This window comes from Anopheles merus, chromosome 2R, assembly GCF_017562075.2.
Source record: "Anopheles merus strain MAF chromosome 2R, AmerM5.1, whole genome shotgun sequence".
Taxonomy (NCBI): Eukaryota; Metazoa; Arthropoda; class Insecta; order Diptera; family Culicidae; genus Anopheles; species Anopheles merus.
Genome location: NC_054082.1, coordinates 43,490,852 through 43,518,700, shown reverse-complemented (window position 1 = coordinate 43,518,700; position 27,849 = coordinate 43,490,852). Strand labels below are relative to the sequence as shown.

Sequence of the window (27,849 nt, the reverse complement as noted above, 5' to 3'; positions counted from 1 at the left end):
TCTATGGGACAGGTTTCGAAGCCATTGGATATTAAAGCTCCTAATCTTTAAACGAATGCCGCGAGATATAGCGATTGCTTTTGATGTGTAGGTGGCTGTAGATGGACTGAAAGTGGCATATCTTAATTGCTTGTTTTGTTCAACATTAAGCATGAATGAAATCACTATTAAGTTTTTAATAAAACTGGTTAGATCAATGTCCCTATATGACCAGCTTGAAAAGATAAGATGTGCAATATTACCGAACTCAATCGTTACCTTTTTCGACGGAAGTTCCAATTCCTAGCACTGTACTGCTGTTTCCCACACATAGCATACGGTATGTGCGTTCCGGTTGTTAAGCGTACATTCACCTTTTGCCTAGGGTGTGATACTTCATCGCGACAAAACGTTCAAGGGCACCGACGAATCTGCCAACGGGATCGAATTATCTCTTCCTTTTTTCTCGCCCACCTTAACCTTAACCTTAGTTAGCCCCTAACGAGAAGAAGCGTCCATTATGGATTCTTATTTTTGTTGTTTGTTTCTTGTTTTTATGAAACAAAGTGTTCTCGCTTTTCCAATTTTCTCAGTTAATTGCGGTGCGTACTACTCTCCGTGGAAAATCCCGTGCGAAATACGCACACGGAAAAGGTGAGAAGCACACGTACACCCAGTCCGATCGGCCTCTTACACGCGTTTGTGCCGGGAGTGTCGTGTTGTTGTGGATGGTCGTAAATTGTTAACGCGTTTGGTGCTAGACGTCAACAGTTTGAGTTTTCTCTTTTTTTGCTTGCTATTCTTGGCACCAGTGGATGAAATGAAAACATGATTTGTGCCGGTAAGATGAAAATAAAAAAAAAATATTAAGAAAATCTCACACAGAAACATAGGAAAATGGCCATATGACGACGGGTGCTAGTGGAGTGATGGGGAACGGAGACGTATTTCGCGATTGGCTTACCAAAACGTTGTGGGAAATGATAAAAATAAACATTTTCAAATCATGTGATAAGAGGCAAGGCGTGGTTTTATGCTCATTCTTGTAGACTTTGCCGAACGGGTGGCAGGTGTGGTTGAAGTCGTCGTGGTTGCTTTGCCCAAATGGTGTAGAAAACACTTCGGGCTTCTACACTAACAAAAAACCATTTCGATTCGTCTGTGGGTTGATAAAAATCACCAGTTGTTAGCACGTATCTTCAAGCGGGTGGGTTTAGTATGTAGTCGTTGTGAATATGTCGCTTGGAAAGTATGGAATCGTTAACGGAACGTTACTTTTCTGTTTTCGGATTGAATGTACGTGTTGCGTCTTTTTTGACAAATTTGATCATTAAAAATACTATAACTTTGTTTGAATTAACGTAACGCAAAACTATATTTTTGTTTTATCAAAGAGAATTTAGCAGAGCGTTTCTGGTTCCTCGCTACACGAAAAATCTGATTTTTACATGGCCCACAGCATTTACTCATTAATTCTTGCATTAAAAAAAACATTAGTTAGGAGGAACATGCATTTAATTTGACATTTGCATTAAGTGCACCAAATGAGAAATAGCGGTTCGTTAAACATTTGAGAAATGAACAAATTTGGCCTATTTTAAACAACTCTGGTATGTTGCAGCCGTTTCAAATGAAGTTAAAGATATAAAATAAGATATTAACATTCATACAGTTTTTTGCCAACACTGCGTTAAACGTGATTTAGGTCACTGCAAAGTGAGGCAGCCCAAAGCAATGTCTCAGTTGTACTGTTTGCTGCCACGTTTTTACTGCTTTCATGGTGCTAGGGTCCTGTTGTATGAACTACAGTAATAAACAGTAAGCTTCACCAATAACTTATTTCTTCTTTACAACAAAGTTGAAAATAATTTTAAAAAATCAGCTGTTGAACATATAAACAATTTAATTCAAATTTTCTACTCTCCTAATCTTACTTCGTACGTCAGGTTGGAAACCTAAAAAAATGGAAACTATTTTCTTCTTCTTCTTTGGCTCAACAACCGTTGTCGGTCAAGGCCTGCCTGCACCAGTTGTGGGTTTGGCTTTCAGTGACTAATTGATTTCCCCCCATAGCAGGATAGTCAGTCCTACGTATGGCGGCACGGTCCATTTGGGGATTGAACCCATGACGGGCATGTTGTTAAGTCGCACGAGTTGACGGCTGTACTACGAGACCGGCCTAAAACTATTTTAGAACAGTGAAAAAACCAGACCAGAAGTTTCTTATTGCCTACCTTCCAATAGAGGGGGTCCAATAGAAAGGCTTAAAGAAAAAAACCACACTAAAACATCCAGATGTACACGCAGCAGCCACAAATAAACATTCGGATGGGCGGCCGCGCGCGCTCGGTTCAACGTTTTTCCTTGAACTCGGCGGTTGCGTTGAGCCCGTTTGCTTTTGCACATCTTTGTGTGTTTGCGATGCCATGGCTTGGCGCAACTTTCTGGACGGCACAGGAAAGAACTGCTGCGAGCAACGATTCAACATACTCTCCCGAGCATACACAGGTACTAACGTGCGCATGCGTGTATGGTTCAACCATCACATCATCATCATCATCAGCATCAACATCATCATCATCATCATCATCATCATCATCATCACGATCATGACGGTGGAGCATGTTTGGGTTTGGATGTTCTCGTTCTCGCTTGGTCGTCGTATCTCCCGTGCCTTTGATTTCGTGGGCGAGAGTGTGTGCGTGTGGTTTGAACTCTTCCACAAGCTGTTTTCAGCGTGTGCCCGTTTCTCAGTGCTTTGGGGAGTTTGCAAGCAAACGCGTTGTGGCAACCCTTCTCCCCTTTTGGTTGCGTTTTTACAGACACCATTTACCCTTTACCTGCGTATTGAGTCGCGTGACGAATCGCTCGGGAACGTGCTTCCGCGTTCGTGCTTGATCTCGAGATCCCAAACTTTTTAGAGTTGCCTAAGATGGGCACAGGCAGAACAGAGCAAGCAAGTTGTTTGCAAAAAGTGTATAAAATGACCCAAATGACTAAATTAATGTTAAAATGTGCTTGTGCTGCTTAAAATAAGCTACAAACGTGCATATTAATTTAAAAAAAAAACTAAACTAAACGTAAACGATTTGCCATTCACTTAGAAGGTACCTTAAAACATCCACACACACACACAACCACATTTTTGCTGTACATTCTTGTGTTGGTAGTGGTACTGGCCGGGACCATAGCAGCAGCGCGGCACAAGCATAAAACACAACAATGTGCATAATGTTAGCATGAGTCATTAAGCGCTTGGTTGCATGGGCATGGGGCTCTGTGCATGGTTCGTAATACGGATTGTTAGCATCGTTGACCTTTTTTTGCGATTGCATGTGTGTATGTGTGCGTGTTTGAAACCACAAGACCATTGAATTGGAGACAGCACAGCTCGGGAGAGAGGTGTCATTTCTAGCCAGGGTTTAGTTGGGGAATGTTTTCTCAGCATAGTTATTATGCCAAACGTTGCGGTTGCCTTCCCTTGCTTTTTGCACCGTAATATCAACCAGCTGTCAGGAATGAAAAGTGATAGAGAGAGAGAAAGATACTTTGTTTAGCTTCTTAGCTTGGCTTACATAATGTTCCGTCCGACCGACAGCCGTCGTGTCTCGTCTTCTGGCTGTTTGCCGCTGGTGAAGCAATGGTGAAGGGAGTAGTAATAGACTGCCATGGTCTGCCAAAAGAAGGTGCCCAGGCAGCACCCGCACACACATTCCGCGAAACCAGCCGGCATTTATTGCCCACCGGTCGCGGTTTAAGTAGTGAAGTAACACGCTACGTCCAGTTAAGCGATGTGCTGCTTCTCTGTTTGATTTTTGTTTCTGTTTTGTTTGAGCAATAGTGAAAATGTGAAAACGCTGCAATGCAATCCTGGAGGTCGCATGTTTTCATATTTTTTTCCCATTGTACAAGCATCCTAATCGCTAAGCAAACGAATTGGAAAGTTTATTGTCGTCCGTGAATGATAGGCAACACTTCCGCTGTCGGTTCAAATCGTTTAACCTAACATTTGGCTGAGAGTTTTCCAGAACACCGGGCTGCACGAAGCATTCTAACCGATTTTGATTTGCACGTAGCACGTCCTCTACGTAGCAACCGAAAGATCTACGGGCCAAAAGGTTACGTGCACTCGCTGGCAATGTTGACTTTCCAACAACATGCCGTAACGCATTCGTGGGGATCTCCGCTCCGTTTGTTTGTTTTCCCTCGGTTTTTCTTTTATATTTCCCCTTTCACGACAGCATTAACGTCACCTCTGTCACGGTTGAAAGATGTTACGCCTTCGCCGGATGATTGCAAAACTTTTCCACTTCGCCGGCCCTGTGCGCTTTGTGCGTCCGCTGGGGCGAGGGAGCGCTTTTCTTTACCACTAGTTTTTGGGGGACCAAGCGTTGCAGCAGCAGCAACGGGCATGTTGCAACTTTAAATTACCCTTGAGCCGTTTTAGGTCACAGCATGGCATTGTTTATCTGTGGGAGTAGATTAATTAAATATTGCACCGTCTAATTAGGCGCGAGCTCTGGACAAATCTCTCTTATTTTCACTGAATTGCATCGCCAATGTTATTCCAAATGTAAGTCAAAATCAAATGTCATTAAATGACGTCACTGGTCAGTTTTGGGGTAATGCTGCGTTATGCTTAAGTTGGATGTTTATTATACGAAAGGAAAAGTTATTGTGGACAATAGACATAGCATTATGGATGACAACTCCACATAATAGTTGTTCTAATAGAAGCGCTATATTTACCAGTTTCCATCACTGGGACCCTTGACGATTCTAGTCAGTTTTTTGTATGGAGTTTGACAGTTGGAGGCTAAAATCATGTAAACACTCCATACAAAACCACACACAAAACTAGCCTTCAATTTTCAGTCTAGATTATTCTAGCCTCAAAGCTAGAATTAGATTCGAGTACCTGTTCGAAAAATGGCAAAACAAGGTGATGTTTACTTTTATCCCAAGGTGCATTAAAGTGATCTGGTGATGGGATCTAGAACCAAAGTGTATGTAGTCCAGGTGGTCTCATAGCATGTTTTTTTATAGCCAAATTTCAACATCACTTTTTGACAGGATGGATGGGTGAAAAATTTTGTTCAAACAAACTTTCTGGAGGCTTGACAAATACTCTTAACACTCTTAAAATCTTCATTCAGAAACAGAGCGATAAAAGCGATAAAAATCAGCCTTCTAAATTCATACACCTTGGGATAAGCCCACCTGTATATTATACCCACTTAGATAGATAGCTGCTCGAAAACTGCTATACAAAGCAAACAGCTGACAGGCTGAAATTTCAGCCTACGAACTTAAAACGGAAAGGGCCCCACTAGTAGAATTGGTTGCGCCGAGCGGTCTGCTAGTTTACGTAGGGTACCATCAACGTGAAGCCTTTACTAATACACTTCCAGCGCTTTCATTGGGTTTAAGGTGGGGGTTTCGCTGTATTTCGTCTGGTTAGAAGTACCGATTTTCGTTGCACGTGTGTGTGGTCGATTGACAGTCATCGGCCGGTTCTTTCGAGCCTTTTCGCCTTAGCTACGACTCCGCAGTTATCCTATTGAACGGGCTAAGAATGGAGCCCACGAATGTACGAGCAGCCTACGCTGACTTGGAGCATATTGGAAAGGCATTATCTTAAAGTGGCCTTTTGCATTGGTTGGTTTGTAATGTTCCCGCTATTTGTAAGGTAATTTTTGTTTGTCAACAAAAGGAACCAATCTATGCAAATCTGGATAAGTGACGCTCAAAAAGACGAGAGTTTTCAAAAGTGTAAGAGCGAAGGGAGTGGGATACGTACATTGCTGGAATCTTATTAACATTAATTTTCAGAAACGCATGAATCACTTTTTTACAGCAAAACAATTTAAATTTATGCAAACCGAATTTTTTAATGTTTTTGAGCTGCTCGTTTGCAACAGTATCTTTCGAACCAAACGGCCTGCGTCCAATCAGTCATAACATTATTTTCCTTATAGCTAAGATAATGTTCATTCCACTTCCAATGGATAGCTTGTTACATTGATTGCATTACAGTGCCTTAGTTATAATAGATGAACATCGCCGTGATGAGTGAGAAGCTTGCACCAACTCCTAAAAATAGGTCGAGTTACTGTCACATGATGCGCCCTCGTTTTGGCTAGACCGACACGGGTGATTGGCTCTAAGCGGGAGTGTGGATATAAACAGCTATAAAAACACACTATCAGAACAAGGGGGAAGAATAGCAGCAGGAGGTAAAAGTGCAATTTTCTTTCCCCGCTCCCAGTAGGTGAAAAAGTGCGATCGTCGGGCAAAGCAGAACAGTCTTTTCTTGCAACCGCCTCCACAAACATTGCCCGGAAGTGACCTACATCCAACGATGTCGGAAGGATCCGTTCGCGCTGTATCCCCGCTGTATGCCGATTCTAGTTCAGAGACTTTCTTTTCTTTTGTTTGACCATTACACGCGTGTTCGGTTAGTGCGCGCACGACGAGCGCGCACGTTGTTACGGGATGTGCAAAGCGTGGTTTTCAATTGTTTACGCTCCGCATCCTACTACATCGTCGGAAAATGGATGCGTTTCACTTGAAAGCCGGACGGTAAACACTTCTTTTTTTAAGCCAAGGTCAAGAAGCATTACAAACGCTATTTCTTTTAAAATACCTTATTGATTTTACACTGCGTTTGAAGTTCCATTTTTTGTGGAATATACTTTTTGTTTAGTTTGGTATATCATCAGAAATTTGGATAGAAAACATAATCAAACAATCAAGCAATTGGATTGGATTAATTGGGCTTGTTTTTCTAAGAAATTATGTCATACTTTTCTGAATATGTTTTGTAAATTAGGCATGCGATTTTGTTATGCTCAGCGTGTGGACGATATATGTATTATGTTTTTTTTCTGGGAATTTCACTTATTTCGCAAATTATGAAGTATGGTTTAAATCTAAGATATGAAAAAGATCCTTTAGTAAAGCAATTATTTAACATGACGGTCTTTACAAAAAGCAATAAAATCTGGGCGTTACTTTTGAAAAACAAATTACCCACTCGTGTTTTGGGCAATACCTGGTAGGGTGTTTACTACCAGTAAACTAATTTCACTAATTAGCATTTTTTTCAAATTGTATTTTGAAAGCCGACAACAGGTTAGAAGAATACGATGGAATCAGATTTGTGTATGGAAGAAAATTCCTTGCAAATGGTACAACCACACACCGTTCGTATTGGCACAAAAAAGATGATTCTTCCACTTAATTGTTTTCTTGCAGAGAAAACTTCATTTCATACGATGCCCATAAAATAGATATTATTTTGTGTTTGAAAAATGAAATAATCTGTTTCAAAATGCACAAAAGTCTCTCCTATATTAAACAAAACCTAACCTGTATGTAATAGTTCGGTAAATTTTCGATATCGGAAATGTGTCTTTACCGTGTGGCTATGCTGAAGATAAACGGTAGGCCATGGTTGACATTGAATTTAATTTGGGGTGGCTTTGCTTCTCGCTCTCGAGAGCCAAATGAATTAATTAAATGCATGAAAGAAAAAAAATACTGAAAAATCATTCACGTGTCTCACGTGTGGTGTCTGCAGCCGTCACCAACACAGACGCACACACACCTTCGTATATTGTCCGGACCGTCCGGTTAGCGATGTCGTAATCAATAAGAGGAGGCTCTCCACGCGTTCATCTACGGTTGGAAGACCTTCAAGCGTAAATGTTGGTTGCACTTTTCCTTTCTTTTGCTCGCTCATGTGTGTACGCATTGGACCGCTGAGTGGCGGCTACATCATCGGCGTCCGATGGAGTTTTTTTTTTATATATATTTTGATGGAATCCCTCTACTAATCGGTGGTAGAGCGAGAGATGCTTTGCGTATGGATCTGTCGTTAACGGTTCATCGGACCCTTCCCGTGAGACAAGACATGCAAAGGTCAGCTAATTTGCATCGCCCTCGGGAGATGCAGCAGTGGGCTGATCTGAAGACGCTTGGCTTTGTACTTGGTTGAAAGAGGCTTGGTTTTGACACTGTGTTTCATGTTTTGGAGGCATGGACAGCGCTCGTTTCTTGGACGAAGGTCAAACGAAAAGCGACAAAAGATGCAAACGAAGCAGATTAACGCACGGGGTGTGGAGAAATGGTAAATGGCCCATAGTGTCCACCGGTTACTTGAGGCTAACCAAGCATCGACAACAAATCCCAAAGTGGTTCGAAAAGAAATGCAGGCCAAGGTCATGATTGTTTTCTTGTTTCGGGTTTTTTTTGTCTACTTTCTGCTTTCTGCTAGTCCAATGATGAAATTCTTGATTTTTCGTAAACGCTCCGTCGCTATCGTGCTCTAACTTTTTCGCTCTCTTCTCGCTGTCCTGTTGCGAAGCGGACGAAGTTGAAGTGTTTGAGGTGCAGCAGCGGTAATAGGTTCGCGAGCGTTTGTCGAAATTATTATTTATTCGCAGCTTTCCAGTATCCGCTCGCATGTGCCATTACTAATGTTTCCTTTTATAATTCAAGTCAAAGCCAAAAAACGGCTTATCATTACTTATAATGAGTGAAATCGAGCCAACAAGATGAGCAACCTTTCACTTTTCACGCGTTTGTTTTTTTCGGCTCCATTATGCTTATCAATTTCACGATATGATGTAGAGTGTGTGTGTAATGTTTTTCTTCTTTTTGAAGTTTCACATCATCTGCAGTCGTCCGCTAATGTAGGGTGTGATTATTTTCTATACGTTCTCATTTGTACGACCTGCGTTTGAGTTGCATTTTTCCGGCGGAAGCTTTCCGACATCTGAATGTGTCTGGGCTATGATAGATATGATGCCTAAGCGAAAGTGACTGACTGAGCAGTTATCAACCTGCCTGACGCACATATCCGAGAATGAACTCAAATTTCGATCATAGAATGTTTGCGCATTTCTAACAGTTTAACGGCGCTCATAATCTTTACTATTAGACACCATTGCCAGCCTAACACAATCTTCCGGTTCCGCAGCATGTTTTGCAAAAAAACTATAGACCTGTTTAGACATCTCTCGCTCTATAATCAAGCCAACAAGTAGGATTGATTGATTTTAATCTCAGATTGTGTAATCACGGCTGATGTTACGTTCGATGGAAGCATCCACTTTGAACCGATGTTATTGACGAGTATAGTTCGCTATCAGTCTCGTTTCGAAATCATTGGTTCGCTATCCTATCGACTACGGGACGAATGAGGTAAGAAAATTTAATGGATTTTCCTTCTCGTGACCTTCGCGTTGTTGTGGAGCTCTCTCTACGCGACACTTAGCTGCTGTTGGGTGGTGGAATCTATTCCAAACAGCTCAGATGCGTGACTTATGGCGGTGACGGTGTGCTGTTTTTCAAACATGCCAACATTTGTATCGAAAGCAGTTAAGGTTACAGCCCACGGAGTGTTCATTCCGCCGTGCACTCCTTAAGATAATGCCTTTACAAACGGTTCGGGTTTATCATTCTGTCTTTTATCGATTAAAAATACTTGATAAGATAGGTCAGATACTTACCTATTTACTGGCGACATTAAAACCAAACTGTGCCCATCGGAGCAATCCTTCTGTTAGAAGTAAAATTATATGCCAAACTATAATCGAATGCAATCGAAAGTGTACAACAAGAATGAATCAAGCTTGTTTGTTGTTGATTGTTCCAGTTTCTATGCTACGCTCCACAAATGTCATTCTATCACGGGGCCGCAAGCAGATATCGATCGATTACGGGCTCTACGGAAGCTTTAGTTTCCGTTTCGAGTGCTTGTTATTGCAATCATGCCTCTGTGGATGGAACAACAAGGGGTACAAATCGTCTAGTCGACAAAACACCACTCCAGAGCGATCGTTAGCTTCGATTTGTTTGTTTTGGCTGTATTGAAAGTAAACCGTCATGCCCTAAACGACCTGGTTCACATTTCCGGCAAACTCGTTGCATAGATTTTTTTTATTATTTTTTGTGCAGGATTTAAAAAAAAACGAATGAGACGTTTTATTTTTACTTTTAGAATCAATAATTTGAATGGTTCAAGAAAATAAAACTCGATGCAAAACAGATGGCATATGTTTCTCTTTCGTTTGTAAAATCAATTTGTTTGTTTGTTTGATATTGTAGGACGGATTTTTGTGTGCGGAAAAAGCAACTATGGTACAACATATGCATGTAATTGAAATGATTTTAAACTCATGTTTATAGTAAAGTTTCATAGATCATATAGGTTTGCATGCGAGTTGGCCTTCTTATTATTTAGTTTTATTGGGGTGATGTGTATTAGTTTTTGTTAAAAAAAAAGTAAAGGAAAAGGAAGCATACTTTCGACTGCTTGCTGGTGTCAGGTGGAAACACGGATGTTTAAAAAAATACCACAGATACTAGAAACTTCAATTTCCATGATCGATAATCGCGGTGTAATGGTGTGGCATAAGTTTGCACTCAAGCAAACGATACGAACTGCTTGATAAGCAATGATGGAAGCACTCTGTTCCGTCCGGTCGTTTCAACTTCCCTGAGTTGAGATATTCTTCCAGCTCTGTGGTGCTCTGTTTTTGCAACTAGGTACTTTTTTTCGTGGTACGGAAAAATATAAACGAAATAAGATATTTGCTGTTACTCACATATCTACGGCAAGAGTCAAGATAGCGTAAAAACAAACCGTAGTTTTTTCTACATCAAGAATCTTTGAATCTTTTCAAGATCATCTAAAAAACGACGCTTATTTTCACTTTATGTAGTATACGTTTTTTCCGTCAACAGTATATCAACTTTTTCCTAGTTTACTAATAAATATCTCGTCTTTCTCTTCTACAGGTGAGTCATGGATATGAAGTGACATCTTCGCACTTCCACCGGTTCAATTCGTAGCAGATGTCTGTGTTTGCCGAAAGTGAAAGCATCAACCACTCGTATATGCAACTGCAACTTCTCCGTAACTTTGCTCGGGTACCTTAGCATGCACTATACTCTCTGTACACATTGCGTTAGCTAATTCCCAGCTGCATATACTTGGGAAGGATAGGATGGGTCGTAAGATAAATATTTGAATATTGCCTAGGCGCGTGCAGCTTCGCATCCTTACGATTGGCAGGCCTGTTGATCGTACTTACATTTTAATCAGAAAACTTTGATTTTGCTCCATTGCTGTGCAAATATTTATGTTTGTGCAGTTTAAGTAAATTGCTATAATTTAGCTGTGTGTTGTAAAATAATGTGTTTATGTTTATGTATTTAATTTAAAACGTCAATGTTCAAGTTTTTACTGGTAAAATCTTCATTTGTGTACACTCAGGTCTTGAAATTTTACAACATCTTCAATGAACCGAATTATTTGTTGATTTTTAAACGGTAGTTCAATTTCTCAAACTCATTAAATACAGTGCACCATCACCCATTCTCGCGTAATTCTCCAGCAGTATTAATGATGGCTAATGGCATGGACGCACGTGTTGATAGTTAGCGATAATTTAGTACCAAAGTATGGCCTAAGCTCAGCATTGTACCTAGCATTTCAGGTTGCTCGTGCCAGAATGTGCAAGATGTGGTACTCTGAATAGGTTTGGATGACGCTGAGTGTTCTGAAGAAGTCTCAAGTTAATTGCTAAAATGTGGTTCAAATAAGGATATTCTACCGGGCATAAAATGAATACTTTATTATACTGTCACATTAATATTTGCTGGTAATTATATATTGTGTCGGATAACGTATATCAGTGCTTAGATCATGAAGCGCCAATTTATCGTGGTATGTTGAAATGCAAACACAATCCTTCGCTCTTAGGCCTCGTGACATCTCGTTTGGGGCCTTTCAAACTGTGGGAAAATCAGTTACTGCTTTGTCAGTGGTGCGTAATAGACTGGTCCAACTTGTACAGTTGCTCATTATCGGCGACAATGGCACTGTGACCAATTCGGTATGTTAACCATCAGCTACTCTTGCGATCACAAGTGAGCGTCTTATTGTGCGGTGCTGAGTCCATCCCTCAATTTGACAGATATGGAAAACAAGTGTTACTTAACCCTGTGCTTTCGCAGCTGCCCACACAGCACTCTTGAAAATGTGTGAAAATGATCAAATTAAGTAAACTTCCTCCACCAGTTCAACCATCGGTGAAGTTGGTGAATTGTTTGTGTGACCTTGTCAACAGAGATGAACGGAGGGATACGAATATAAGACTATTTAAGATATGAGATAGACGAATTTTAACTTTTATATATCTATTTTTTAATAGCACGTACGCCACATTAAAACAAACAGTCCTTTGAGTTGACATGCGTTTCTAAACATTATTTAGTCAGAGGTTATCTGTAGCTGAACCTAAGTGTGAGCTATAGCCTAATGGTCTAATTTAAAATGACTTGTTAATTTGATGTCTTGCAATTTAATTTAACTTCTGCCGATTGAATAGCTAGTGTAAATTAACCAAAAGTTACTTTCGTAACTTTGTACAATTTAATGGCAACTTATTCCAAATCGTGCCCATAGCACAGTATTCTATCTACCAGAGTCTGCAGTTGTAGAGATGTTGTTCTGTACACGATTCCAGCTCGTCGTCAGCTTCGTGAAGCAGTGGTCAAGCGGGCAGAAAGAGAACGTATTTAATTGGCATCACTTAACGTCAATAGTAGTGTGGATATGTCCAACCGCCTGGAGCAAACGGGTTGTTTCGTTCACTGTCGCGCTGGTTTGTTCGTTTATTTGGCTCTCAGAGGTCATCATCCGCGGGATGTAAACGATTGATTGATGGTTGTCGGGCGAGTTCCGCTTGGTTAGTTATGAGACGCACCTCGTGCTGTAGAGATACGGTTACCGAATAAGGAATGGTGGTTTAATGATTGTTAACACTCGCTTGCCCTCTGGAGGTACCATTCGTTTCTTGTTCGGTTTTGCATAAATACATTCTATGTTCCAGCATGTATGTCTTTGCGAATACTTACGGATATAAAAAATGAATAATTTTTAATATGGCTTTCTATGTAAAAATTGTTGAGCTGTGCAAAATCCTGTCAAAAAACAGAGTCGATTTTGTTTAACGTATTGTACAGACTGGCATGTACCCACTTCCACTTCACGTTCTCCTTTTGTTTGTACGAAACCCTTGCGATCGTTCAAGTAAGCAATTTCGCTTCCTTATTTTCGCAAGAAGCAACGTGTCACTTAAAAATAGCAACGCATCTGATCGTGCGATCTTCTAATGCTTTCGCTGTTTTTGCAACGACGCGCGGCTGTGTACGTCAACACGTTTGTATTTCTCCTCCCCCTTTGGGGTTGATGTTTGCAAACAACACCTTGCACACATCGCACTCCACACTGCATTTCCACCAAACCGTTGTACTCTGCTGTTAGCCGGCTTTTAAGGGTGCTTCTACTTTATTGCTGCTGCGCTTGTTTTGTATCAGCTTTGCGCGTGTGCCGTACGACCGTATGCGAGAATTGGAAATAGATCAGAACTAAAGTTGGAACACAGCGGTGTGGCAAGTGTCGCTACCGCATTTTTTTCGTTTTCTTTGAATTATAATGTATGCTAACAGTTAGTACTAGTTGCTAAAAGGTGCGCTCTGTGAATTGCATTTTACTTTACGAACAAAACTCAGGGAGTACACTTTTAGTTTCTTGGTGACTTTCACAGCGAACGTCACCGAACGCTAAGTTTGTGAGCCTTGTTTACTGAAGAGGGACGAGAAAAAATTCTTAAAAAGTCTAATAGCGGATAGTAGCGGAGTATACGTTTCGTTGGCATTTATAGTCGCGCTACTAGTGTCCGCCAGCATCATATAATTCTCAGGAATTCCGTTGATGAGGTACGTATTGACGGTGAGGTTGGATATGTTGTGCGGCAGCCGAATCGTATGCTCGCCAATGGTTATAACCGTTCCATTGGACGACCCTTCATCGGCCGTTTGACGCAGTTTTCGTTCAAGCTTGGCCAAATCCGCGTCGGTGACAGCTCTTCGCATACGGTTGACGTTTATCTGCACGTTCGTTATGTTCGTGCCGTAGTCATCGAGACCGGTCGACGTGTTGACGCGGTTTCCGATTGCGACCGACACGTTCGAAGAATTAGAAGCGCCACTCAATGCCGCCGTCCCGGAAGTGGTCGCCAAGGTAGTGGTGGTTGGAGACAGTGCAGGAAAACTCCACGGAAGAAACCAAAATATCGGAGCTGCCAGCAGCGGTTGCAGCTAGGACGTAAAGTAGGACAGGAAAGAGAAGTAGAAATAGTTTTACTTTACCGCAGAAAACAAAAGCCTTACCAGAACCGCCGCTGAAAGTAGTGGAACAGAGATGATCCGCATCTGTAGCATGGCAGTAAGAGAATGGATACAAATGGCTTTGGGCTGGGCTAGTTTTATAGTAGATACGGTCCCGGATTATCGTCAAGAACATAAGAAGTGTTGGTGCTGTATAACGTCAATTTCACTTTGACAATAACTCCACAATGAGATGTATGCAAACAACGTTTCATGGCTGAATTGCAAATTAAATGCACCGTTTGTGTGAACAGACTGGATATCATGGTCTTGTGTTTTTAGTGAAGAAGTTTAGAATTTAACAACCTTATGTGCTCTAGACATACTGGCGTACCGTATTCAGAATTTTTGTTTGGGATTTTCAGTAAAATAATCCTCTGCAATATTAGGTTATGTCTGTATTGCAACGATGCCCAGCTGAGATGCACCTGCTGTGTCATAGGATTAGCCATTTAATGAGCTTTTTTGCATAGCGTAAAGCATTTCCAGTTATTCGCTGCTTCAACGTCTAGGCACCGATGACATAATTCGATCGTGTGATCATGTTCGCAAAGTAAATGCCGCAACTGAGGGGCGCTGTGGATAGTGTGAACTGCGTGGTACGTGGAGGTGGAAACAACAAACATCACCACCATCACCACCACCACCAGTCCGCAACATAAACCTCCCACGATGTCGACATTTACATCGAGACAACCCAGTATGCCACGGTTAGCAGGCCACTGGAGCGCACCACCACGTCTTTTGCAGGGGAGGAATGGGGTTTGCTGCAAGTAGCGGGCTGCCTGACTACAGTTTTTTTCGCATCGCTCAGAAGCTTTCGTTGTACAGTTGACCGGTTTGCGTTACGTGGCACTGTAACAGCCAGCCAGGTTGGCTGGCCTCCTACCCTTGGATGCAATTTTGAATCGGAGCAAACGCCCGTTTTGCAATTACTCCCCTTCCCTTCTCACTCCATGTCAGCACTTTCCTGCCCTTCAGAGTGATTCGCAGAGGGGAGCGGGAGGTTTTTTTTTCGCCAATCACAAGAGAAAGCGACTGACTGTTAGTTACGCGTCCATTTACGAGTGTGTGCGGTAATATCGAATGGTTGCTGTGTTCCACTGCTGAGCTCTCGGTGTCGACGACGATTGGGTGGCAGAGGGACCGTGGCAAGGAAAGCTTCGATGCAACCGATGCAACACTAAATCCGACTGCGCTTTGCCTCCCAGCAGCCGCCGGCAGGCATCATCACTGGCTATTACCCACGGCGAGAGGTTGATTATGGAACCGTTCGCTACGATCGTGCTTGATCTTGGATTGACGATTGGGGGCTTCTCTAGACAAGTTGTAGGCAGCAGGAGGAGAGGGCTGCTGCAATTTTGTGTGCGCGCTCAGCCGTTCCGGTCGAGGTGTGACGTCGGTTGGCCCTAATAGCAGACAGATTATTCAATAAATGTCATAGCCAGTGGAACGGCCAGTGGAAGCATCATGAACTTGAAGCAACGCATTGCAGAATTGCAATTCGTTGCGCCACAAACCTTACCGTCGTAGTGGATCGAATTGAATTACGATCCCTTCGCGATCCATCTCAGCATCTCAGCTTTAGGAGCCGCAATGAGTGCTCTTTGTCCAGGATCAGGTTTGTCTCTCAGCAAGTAAATTTACCGTGCTAGACAGAAGTGTACGCTTAATCTGGTGTGTTGTAAATTTTGTACAAGGCGGAAAGATAGCTATGTATACAAATATTCCTGTATTTGGACATTTCCGCACCGAGATTCTTATGGTTGCTAACTCTTTGTTTGGTGCTCGCCACGCTGCCATAAAGAAATAACGAGTGTATATTTCAATTCTAGAAGTCGTTTCACTTAAATCTCGTCTAGCGGAACAACACCACAGTGCTGGTTGGCAACGTTCTGCACACTACTTTATTGCATCCCGTCGAGGGCTTTCAGTCACAGGCGTTGGAACACGGTGGCGTTTATAATCTAGCCGATTGTGTTTCCATATTGGGCCCAAGCACGACTTCCCTGTTTGCCGGGTCCAATCTGGCCAAGCGGATGATCTTGCTGGGCGCATTGACTGGCGCGTTGTTATTTTGTGCTGCCTTTGGTGTCATTGGAGCGTATTTCCATAATGCCTCACCAGTACGTAGCTTCGTAGATTATAGCGCTGTACTGGTGGTGTTAGGGAAGTTAGAGGTCTACGTCTCACTCGTATTCACGGAGTGCTAAGTACAGTAACTTAAATTTGCATTCGCGAACATTGCTCACTACGGTTGGTTTTTGTTAGCATGTCTATGTGTATGTGTATCGGTTTATAACACTGCACTAACACTGCAAGTGAACGTCGATCGACGGTTGAACCCCGCTATCGATAATCGATCGTGAGGAGCATTTTTGAGCAACGTTATTTGCTGGAATCGTAATGGGCTGCAAAACACATTCCGTAAATTATAGTCAGTGGTGTGCGTGCAGCAGTATTATTTATTTTGTCGTACGATTCTGTTGGAAATTTAAAAATATTACTGTGGAAAATTACCTTTTTATATTTCAGAATAATACATCTTCACGGTTGACGAAGAACTAATTGAAATTGAGTAATCCTAATAATGATATGTTTGTGTTAGTACTGCAAAAATTAACTAATGCCACTAGACGACGCTTCACTTAGGATATAACGGTGCTATTGGTTGCTTAAAAGAGTTAAGTTGGGGTGAAAAAATAGCGTATTTCACTGTTTGTTGTTTGCAACAATCCATCGTAGAATTCGTTTGTTCAAAATGATTGTGCTGCCGAAAAGTGGAGCGACATCATTATGAGACGGTGTCAAGGCCACGGAACACAGGATATGATGAATTTGGAGGGAAGCGAACTACGCCACTGTACACGCTAACATAATTTGCATGGAGTGATTGCTTGGAATTTGCCCAGTAGGTAAACATTTCATGTCACTAATATTTACGGTGATACATTGGACATTATGCACTTGTATCGCTCAATGTACGCTTTCAATATTTGGCCCAGAGAAGGTGTTTTCCAACAAGCACGATGAATGAAGGGTAAAATGTATACTAACCCCAACTATAGTGGAACCGTTGTTTAATGGGTCAGTTTGAGAAGTTGGTTCCTTTCAATGGTTAACACATTATTTACTGTAAGAAATACATTAAATAGGAAGGTCACACAATTTCTACTGCTAGACTACTGCTAGTCTACTTCCGGTGTTGACCCTGAATTAGAGGTACGGCTTGGGCGGTGTAAGAAGGCATTAACATCTTATTAACCTAAAACTCTGAACCCTTTGCTGTGTTTACGCTGGCGTGCATAAGTTGGTACGTGAAATTTGACGGGGCAGTAAAATCGGGTTAAAGTATGTAAATGAGAGAGAACCACGTAACTTTCACATAGGTGTGTAGTGTATAGGTGTATATAGTAGCATTAATACACATTTTTCAAGGCAGAATATTTCTCTAGTTTTCTATGACCAATCCGGAGTGTCGGTAAAAATACTTGCCGAGCTTTATCATTAGCGCCAAAAAAGCTAAGCCATGAACGTGTGAAAATAATCGAAGTTTCGTGTTGATAACATACAATACACACATACACACCTTGACCCCATTTCTAATAGCGTGGAGAACACTCTTTACGCGGCAGCTAGAAAGCGCAATTTTTCACACGAAGGGTATGGCTTTTTGGACATTCAAGGTAAAAAAATGTTCTACAAAAACACCCTGATCCCCAAAACATAGCACCTACAATCTGAGTGCGAATTGGCAGGACCTTTCAGGGTTATCACGCAAAAGAACTGAAATGACCGATCGGTGGTGTGCCCGCTGGTGGGTGACATCGTTACGCGTGTGTGTACATCATTTCCCTACCACGGGCACGAAACCTGACCAACAGCAAACATTGACCTAGTCCCAGTGCTGGCTTGGTTGTTTTGCTTCGTGTCACGGCGTCCTACTTAAGTCAACGCCATGACGCGTGTGTTCTAGTTCGATGATGGTCATCAAAGACGACAAAGAATGTACGTTTGCAAATGGCGCTTGGAGATGAGTTGGGATGCTGTCGGGTGTGTACATCAGCTGATGTAACATTGCACCGTTCCAGCGTCAGCCGCGCTCACAGTCACAGCGGTGTGTACTGCAATGCGCAGGGTTATGCCCCTTTTGTCTACATCGGTGGCGGTTTAATCAGTTTGAAGCAGTTGGAATGAGCTGGTGCTATACCGGTTCGTCCAACCGTAGGACGACGAACTTGCAACTGCGCGCTGTAGGTCCGATAATCGGAGCGTTCCTTCGCCGTGTACACATTCTAATCTCTTGCTTTATGCAGACTGTTAGCGATAGCAGAATGTTGTTATGTCCCTGCGGCACAGCAATGTCAACAGGAATCGATGACGTTTGACGCCGAACTGCAACTTGCGAACTGCTCAAGGTCTCTCTGGGTCCGTCCTGTGCAAACGTTAATGTTTTTGCACGATCGATGTCCAGTGGCTGGTTCTTCGCTCTCGGTATGATAACAAGCAGTCTTATCTTGTACATGACTAAGTCAGATTACAGACACGCCTCTGATAAACATTAACCGTGGCATCATTCTCTATCTCGAAATCTGGAGCAAGAATCTTTTCGTAGCGACTCATACGACTTTTCGCAAGCATAAAAGCGTATGCAAATAGTGCAGGTGCTTTGGGGTTGATAAAGATAAGCTGTTCATATGAGTGAGAAACTATCTTTCAGTGGTGCGATAGGATCAGGGTCGGTAGTGCAATAGTACGTTGCTTATCGTCCGTCTGTTTGGCGACCCAATTCCCCTTCGACGACTCGGATGTTTGCCAACAATGACGCGGCTCGGAGATGCACGGAGTGAGCAATGGGATATTGCTGATATTTTTGTCACTCAAAGTGACTTCTTCCCCGACTCTCGTTCTGCCGATTGTTTGATTCAATGGCCAATCCTATCGATTGAAATGTAGCGAAACTGCATTCATGACCTGAATACATAGCATGCGATGAATGGAAGCTACATGCACCATGATTTTCCTAATCCTCTCTTCCTTTGGCCACTTCTCGGCTGCGTGTTATTATATTGATTATTGTGATTGAAAATTACGACACAATATATAGCGCATACTTTTACAGGCTATTACATGTAATCCATTGCTCAATTAGTTCCAGCTGTAGAGAAATAGTTTTGCAAAATTCTATTCACCTATGTTGGAATGATGTTTAAATCATTTGCAGGAAACTTTGTTTCAGGAAGATCTTCATGATCTAGATCCCATTCAAATTGCGCTGAATTGCAATACCAACTGTGCGCCAGGTTATTTCGCATTACTCAAGCCTTCTCTGTTTGTAAAATGGAGCAAAATGTAAGACGCAAATATAGAATCAGAACGAAGCAACCTTCTTCCGCTTTCTTTGTTAATGAGCATTCGATCAGCCCTCGACACCAATACCAAGGAATTCCATTTAAGGGACCCTTCCCCTCCCCATGAATGTTCACTGAATTCTATTTTGATCGTGCTAGCTCGTTTGATTTATACATTCAGTTTGTGTGAGGTTTTGTTCATTGCATGTGCTACACATTTTTATTTTACTATTATTTTAGTCCGACAGCTGACAGCATGTTTACATATGCCAACAGAGCATAAATATTTAAGGCTGAGCCTTATATTTCCTTCAATTGTGGACTTAATCCGTTTCAAGTACTATTATTCATTATTAACAAGCTACAAACGTGTTGATCGATCACACATTCTCGGCATCCTTTTTGGCTCTTCTCCACCGCACCAAGTCCATTATGTTGCTATCCCTTTATCTATGTGTCAAATTCGCTGGCCTTGAAACAGGGCGTCTTGGACCGTTGTTTATAAACAATTTTCCCCCCAGTAAGGCACCTCATCTTCCCCCGTTCTTGCACACTCTCAGCGCGCACAGAAACACGTGCAGCACAAGAGACGCGCCGTTTTTGGTAACCGGCAAACCAACCGCCAAGTAACGGGTTTTCCCTTTTTTGCCAAATGTGACGTGCGCATAGCTCTCAGTGACATTGATGTGTAGCGAGTTCTGTTTATGTTTTGTCGAGTTGGCAGCGGTTAAGCACACGAGGGAGGACGCCGTTGGGCTCTTGGTACTGCGCAGAAAGCTGAAGTTCAAGGAGTAAAAATCAGGTTGCCTTTTACAGAGAACTACGGGCTGGCGGGCTCCCCGTTGCAGTGGGCTACTGATTGCTACGAGTGTGTTTTTGTGTTCCGTAGAAGGATGCCAAGGGTTGTTGAACTTTAATGGATAATAAGGGCTGGGATTTGTTCTAGTACTTGTGTGCAGGAATAAATTGAATCAGCATATTTGGAAACAAATAACTGTAATTAAACATATGTCAAATCATATGTTGTGTAAACAAGACGCATATGCATTAGATATAATTTAATTTCATTCTACAGAAATTGAGGAAGTTTATGAAATAGTTTCAGTGCGGATAATATCCTGGTTTTGTAGGATATGGTATCCTTGGCTATCTTAAGGCGCAATTGAATATTCCCTACGGTTTCATGGCTGTCTCACAGACAGACTTACTTACCCATGCTGAAAGCGCAGAAAGAGGACTTTCCGCTTTGTGTTCCAATCGTGGTGTAAAGAACGTCATCAACTGTGATGCTGCAAGAATTTCCGTCTGGAAGAGCGACGCCCTGATAGGAGGGGGACAGACTGTTGAGTTCAATGAATTCTCTCGCTGGTCGCGTGGAGCACAACAACAACCCTCCCAAGAGTACCGCATTTTGCGCGCTGGTATTTACACTCATGGAAATGTCATCGTACAGCAGTGGAGTACGTGAACACATACGATGTGTGCAGGGACAAAGGAAATTCAAAACCACGCAAAATGCTTGTTTTTTGTTATACTTCATGTTTTACGTTTTCCTTCAAATTATGCAGAACCAGTATGATTCATCCCTGGTAATAGCTGTGTACCAAATTGGCAAGCTATCGGACCAGAGGTACGTTGCTGCACAAAGATGTGGAGGCTCTCAGACGAAGATTTGTGCGTTGTTGAAGTTGTCCGTTCCATCCGTTGCACATCGAGTGAGTGTCTGTGCGTGTATGCATAGATGCATGTGCAACCAGTTATGACAAACGAAGTAGTAGGCGATGGCAGCAATGCTTCATTTCAATGCAGTTAATTGCATTGACATCTTCCTTACTGGTGGCGAAGCTGGTTGGCTCATGGCTTTGTTTGCACTGAGCTGCACTGGCTGGGGAGTTCATCTTCACCGTCGCAACGGTCGTAAATTGCTCCACTTGAACTGCTGAAGCCCTTCAGTGTGGTGCAAACAAGCTCTGCTGCTGCTACTGCTGCTAAAGTGCAGGCAATCATCAGTCGTAAGATTACGCGAATCGTTGTTGTTTGGTAGACGAAAAAACAACAACAAAACAATCGTAACCAAGCACAACCGAGTGAGCGAAACGATGGAAATAAACATGAACACAAAGAATGCACCATGGCTGTATGATCTAACTCTTTGGTGACTCCTAGGTGACAAGTACAACTTTTGACAGCTTGTGATTGCGAGTGCGTTACTAAGAAAATCTGTATAGGGGCTGGAACGTGAAGAATCTAATAACAGTTTGAATAAATTTAGTTGTAACACTTTTGTAAGAAGCATACTCTATGTTTTGTATAATACCTTTTACCGGTGTGCCCACCAGATTATTTTTTTTTTCTTCTCTTGGAGATAAGAGGTTTTTTCAGCCTTTGGACGTATGATTAACGCTGCTATTCGCGACAAATAGACGTAGTTGACCTCTGAACAGCATATAAAATATTCTTGATTGTTTACTTGACTTATCAGCGCTTGTTTTTGATTCGTTGGTCGCAAAATGGGATGCAATTGATTAGCTTTTGTTAAGGATTAAAAAAAATGGCTTTTAAAGAAGTGATTAATAAGAGGTGTTGTTTAAGTGTATAGACCACTTGCAAAAATATACCAACCATTGTGTAAAACAAAACGTATCCAACTCTTTCAGTATGTCATATGCAGTTAAGCGCATAATCGTTGAACAAATCGTTTTTTCGTTCTCTTTGCTATTGCCTATCATGCCATTGTTACTTCATTGATAGCTCATGCTGATTGTGTCGAGCAACTAATTTCACGCCATTTAAACTTGACATTTTCACTTAGCGTTGGGGGGCGGATATGCAACATGTGCGTGATGTGATGCCATTTACACGATGACTTTGGTGTCGCTGAAGAAATAACGAAATAAACTCGACGAACTTCAATAGTGCCTGAACAAGTCTGTTTACCTGATTGAAATACCTGTCGCTGTCAAATTCCCTAGATGTTGCTGCTTTGATAACTGTATTTTTGTACCGATGTCTATACAAGTTTTATATCACGATTTTTTGGTTTTGGTTTTTGGTCTTTTATCGGTAAACTTCGTTTCAACTATGAGCATGTCGTATGAAACTATACAACGAACAGGTATTGGAATACGGCTTATGTAAAGCACGTACAGCAAAGTAAAATCAACAGGAGGTGTAGCTCGCGGAAGTTTTGTTTTTTAACGCAAAATGTCACTGTCTAATAGATTCCTACCCCTTCTCCCTGGCGTGTTGGCTGGAAACAGCGGACGGGAAGTGAAAATTACTACGGAATGTAACACGTGCTCGATATCCTACGACGGCTACGACCGGTTGCTAGAAAGGCGGCTAGTTCCAGGTGTTTCTATTACTTCATTCACCGCCGTCTCAACACTGTCGTGCGCTCGCATGACGGTTTACTTAGAGCGGGCCTAAGGGTATTAAATTGCGGATAGTTCGGGATGGCCTGTGCCGCTTGGCGAGTGAAAATGTGAGCTTGAGTCTTTCGACACCATTGCGAACGAAACTGCACGCGACCGACCGACCTGTGCACGGGTAACTGAATCTTTGCGAACTTGTTCTTTTTTGTGTGTGCACACCTCTGATCAATTAAAATGGATCAGTGAGGGGAAACAATCAAGCGATGTAATGATGGCAGCTGAGATACACATTGGCACATGCGAAGATGACCGTCGAGTCCAAAAAAATCATGTTCGAAAGTGTTGTACGGCAGGTGTTATACGATGCTGCGCTTGAGTCTGTGCTCTTACACCTGACTGTATGTCGCACGATTGCCTACATTTAGGAGTAAAACTGAATCACCTGTTAACGCCGGAATGATAGTAACCGTGTTTCGATGGAATGATGCTGTTCCGAGAGTTACAAGTTAGGTCTTCTCATGTTCTGATGTTGGGAACATGATGTATTGTCACAGATTGATGTTGGTCAAGTTGATTTAGAAGATTGTGTGGGAGTGTATAAACATGGTAGAGCATGCAACACCGTTCAATGCATTTGTATTTGAAAGAAGGTACGTTATTGTTTCAGCCGCTCTGGGCCGAAGTGTAGGTGCTGGGGTGAGATAATATTTCCAGGAATATTTCGTGATTGCAGTCACGTCCATATGATTTTTTCTATACACACATGCAGGAATGAAGCAAGCATGGATAGATAATACTACACAGTAGTATAATCGACTTGATTTGACGATCGATGAATCATGCTATGTGAGTAGGAGCCGTCACACTTCAATTGCTAATAGTTTTTAGTAGTTAATGGTGTACCGAGGCATGTTTTATTATTTTATAATACAATTCAAATTTATGTTTGTCGGGCGGTATATCATGATGTATCGCCGTTTTTTTCACTCGTGCCGCTTTATATATAGAAAGAAATTATTATACCAATCCACTAGTAACGACCGAAAAAGAAGAAATGTGTTTTCATAAGAATGGTTCGCTAAACGTATTATGATATACGGTGATCGGCAGTGTTGTATATCAGAGCCCATCAATGGAAAACGTTTCAGAAGACATATTAATGCGTTGATTGAATTTTGAAAAAGAAAAAAGACGCTTGAGAAACAGCCTATTGTAAGGTGAACTTCGTTCAAGGTTCTGTATTTACTACACAGCTTCCACCTTCGAATTTCGACATTACGGCTTGAAACGAATGCTATCAAAAATGTGAAACCGACGGCGTAAAGTCGTGAATGAAACTTTAGATTTTGATTTGGTCCGCTGTAAACGATCTTCGCTTTCATCCGGTTCACCTCCTAACAACAATCAGCATGGATGTTCATGGCCTCGTTTATAGTGACACCAAGACTGTAGCATTACGCATGCTTCGAACTGAACTCAACATTAGCAACGGGCTGAGTATTTGTTGTAGCTATCAATAGTAGACAATGAACTGGTACTTTTATGATTCCTTTTATAAGAAATTAAATACATTTACTGCCTTCTTTAGCTACATTTACTGTTTCGCATAAATGGATAAAGAATGTAATAAGCATTGGTTACGAATGTCACATAACGGACAACGTTTGTGTAATGGAACACACCCGAAACACTTGCACTCGTCGAAATGCATTTCTTAATTGCGCTTTTGGCAATTGACCTTTCGTAATTTGCAATTATCTCGCGTTGATGTGATATCATCAACAGAATAACAATTTACCCACACATCGTACACGTGCATATAACGGAAGCTTTTGAAAACTGTCGTCTGATCTGTAAATGGATGTGGACGATTTGTCGACGCTGGTCAAAATGTAGCTAGTAAATCTCTTCCTACTTCCTATTTCTGCATACGAACGTGGTTGTTGATTTGTTTTTTGTTCGATCACTGGAAGCCTCCACAGCTGGAAACGCATGAACGCATGGCCGGCAGCGCTGATGCTCGGATGCATATGGATGAACGGGTATGGAAATGAGAAGTTCTGGCCAAGGGAGGCAGTGGCAAGCAAACAGTTTGTCAACAGGACAGAACCAGTCGAGCCGAACATTTCCGTCATCGTCGTTCTTTGGCGCAGAGTTGTGATATGTGTGTGGCAAGAAGTTTACATCATTCGGGCGATAGTGTGTGCTGCAATAATTGGCCGAAAAAGAATCGTAGAAATATTTACGATTTTGGTCCTAGTGAAGCCACTTGTAAAGGTTCCACAGCCGTGACAAAAAATATTTATTCTTCTATCAAAATATTGCAAACAATATTTCGAAGAAGTTCGTGAACGTTTGCGTGTTTTTCCGATGCTGCTGGTCCAAGTGCTCGCTGTATCAGCTGCTTTTCGTGCAGCGATTGGTCACCTCGTTATCAACGCGCTTTTATACCTTTCCTTTTCGGTAAGTTCGCTGTGTTCTCTCGATCACTCGTGTGTTGTTAGTTAACCTGCGCTCACGAGTGCGTACCTCCGGCCGGACCGGATGTAAATACGTGCACTTGGTAAAACGGCCGGTTGCCTAGATGGGCAGCAATAACTACTGTCACCTTGCGGCTGAACTCTGTGCCTCGCGTTAGACGCGCGATTCGGTTCGATTACGATTGATCAACTGGTGAATTTCCGTTCCAGTAACGAGATCGATGATCGCACCACTTCTCAGCGGCATCATCAGTGTGTGCGGACTGCACTGCTGCCGTTGCGCGGGAGAAGCGTTCACGATCACTGATCGTAGTAAACATGACCGATAACTTCTCTGGTCCCCGGCGGTCGCCTATCTCAGCAGTGTTTATGCGCGGCAGAGAGAATGCACGCGTTGGAGGGTGGCATGCGAGAGAGGCAACGAGTCGAACGATCGGTTGTTGATTTTTCCCGGGTGCACGGACGTAGCGGAGGCAGCTTCGAAGCGTCCAGCGCTGCCCAGTTACGAACGCGCCAGTCTTGCGTTAGCTGCCGCACGGGCGAGAGCTGATCATCGCGTTCCTTCCTCGCGGGACAAGCCAACTGACCTTCTGTTTCCGTTCACTTCGGTCTATTATACCCGGTTACGACGATACTCAACAGCCGCGTGGTGGTGGGTTTTAGTAAAAGTTTTCGGTTGCTGTACAATGTTGATCTTGTTCGCGAGTGGTGTGTTGCGGGTTGGTTTTGCGTGTCTACTGTGACAGCAACAGCATTCGATCGTTTCTGTTTGCGCTGGACGAAGTGAATGGCTCGTCTCTCCCGGTAATCTGGAGAGCCCGAAGAGAAGTGCCACCGTGAACAAATATCAAACAAACGCATATCGATTGGAGGGGGGAATTGTTCAAGATAGAAGTAGGTCCCCGTTTCAGGATGTTTTCGCGCAAATAGTGAAAAAACAGTGTACAGTGCTTTTGTTTGACTCGTGACAAAAAATTGGAAATTGAGATATTTCTCGTGGGGTTTTAGCCTGGCTAATCCGTACTGCATCTAGATAGCGAGCAAGATAGAGAGCGAAAGAGATACAAAACAAATCACATTGTCATCTAATGAAATTTAAAAGCACTCGAGTGCATCAAACCATGCTTGCATTAGATCGTCAAAGTGGACATGTAGAGTGTGCAGAGGAGTTGTAAAATAGCAGTGTCTGTGTGTATGATAGGCCGGTAGACGAGGTTGGAAAATTACTATCCAGAGGTTTCGCGGCAATAGACAGTGTAGCTTCTGCTAATTAGCGCTATGGCGTGTGGATTTTCGTTAACCATTAATGAGTGGATAGATAGGCAATAGATTATTAGTGGCATCCACGGCAATATCCATCCCCGTCATCGCCAGTTTAGGCGATATGGATGGTTGTACATTTATCATGACTGTTAGCCAAGGTGAAGGCGAACAGTGTATGTTGCGATAAAAGGAAACGACTTAGCAGAGGTGTAAAAGACGAACCTCTCATGTGTGTCACATGTTGTTGACGCTCGTAATATCCTCATACAGAAAACACTCAGGCCTGTGCGGGAAGTGCTAATAGGAGAAGTTGTGTTTGTGTTTTGCTTCATTTGCCTAACCTGGAACTAGTTTTGTGATCCACGACCTTTTTTCGATTTCTGAGTCGTCTGCGCAAATGTTTGAAGAGCTGAAATTCTTTGTTCCTGGCTCGTCACAATTTTGCTGCCCCGTTGTGTTTGTTATCAATGTTCCGGAAATGGTGTGTGAAAGATAATACCAAAGCAGAACCTAAAACATCAGGTTTGGCTGGTTCTCTTTGTTCCTGTCGCACGATTGAAGATTGTCCCAAAGAGAACCGGTTTGTTCGAAAACACGCTCTGACAAGTTGAGCCCAGGGATCGATATGAAATCTTTACGTCTTTACTGGCTGGAATAACACTCCGGAGCAACCAAATATTCTCTCCTAAAAGCGAACTCTCAAATGTGGCAGTTTACAGTTTTAAGCAGTTCCTAATTTTGAAGGTTGCAGTCGCATTCGTACGATGACCTTGCACCTTTAGGAGGGTTGGTGCTGTTGGACAATACAAAACCTGTCCCACACAGCTAGCTGGTCGGTCCCCGCAAGCAGCGGACAAGAGAGTGGTCGAAGGGAGTGACCTTGCACCACAACATCCGCTGCTTTTGGAAGTGAAGCTTCTACAGGCGTCCCAGCGTGGCCGTTTAGTAGTTGGCTATGCGCGCAACACGCATGAAAGTCGCTATTTTCAGATGGATAGAAAGCCGCTCCATTTTGTGATACATGAGTAATAGATCCACCTCGCATTTTGATATGCGGCAGAAGGACTCATCGCGGTAAAACCACTTCATCGCGAGAATAGGGCAGTGTGAGATCAGTGTGAATGCGTCATTCCAGCGCGGAGAGAGACATTCCAACAG

General features: G+C 42.5%; 2 protein-coding genes across 5 annotated transcripts in view; one reads left to right on the top strand and one right to left on the bottom strand.

Annotated features, from left to right (window-relative positions):
* Positions 1 to 27,849, top strand: part of LOC121590981 (protein fem-1 homolog CG6966) — a 41,863-nt gene that overhangs the window by 8,600 nt on the left and 5,414 nt on the right. For 2 of the 4 annotated variants that reach the window (XM_041911215.1, XM_041911214.1), the window contains exon 1: positions 25,930 to 26,080. The exons of 1 other annotated variant lie outside the window; for it this stretch is intronic. The gene's annotated coding sequence lies outside the window, so the exon portion shown is untranslated. Of the gene's footprint in view, positions 1 to 25,929; positions 26,081 to 27,849 lie in introns of those variants that run through there. One more of the 4 variants, XM_041911217.1, reaches the window with a different exon arrangement.
* Positions 12,174 to 14,593, bottom strand: LOC121590984. The gene is made up of 2 exons (XM_041911218.1): positions 14,227 to 14,593; positions 12,174 to 14,154 (listed from the first exon to the last, which is right to left on the bottom strand). The coding sequence occupies exons 1-2, from the start codon at positions 14,275 to 14,277 to the stop codon at positions 13,618 to 13,620; spliced, it is 588 nt and encodes a 195-aa protein (XP_041767152.1). The 5' UTR covers positions 14,278 to 14,593; the 3' UTR covers positions 12,174 to 13,617.

Coding starts and splice junctions, on each gene's coding strand:
- LOC121590984 (XM_041911218.1), bottom strand. CDS start 14,277: ATGCTACAGATGCGGATCATCTCTGTTCCACTACTTTCAGCGGCGGTT. Junction 14,155..14,226: donor TACTTTCAGCGGCGGTTCTG/GTAAGGCTTTTG, acceptor TTTACGTCCTAG/CTGCAACCGCTGCTGGCAGC.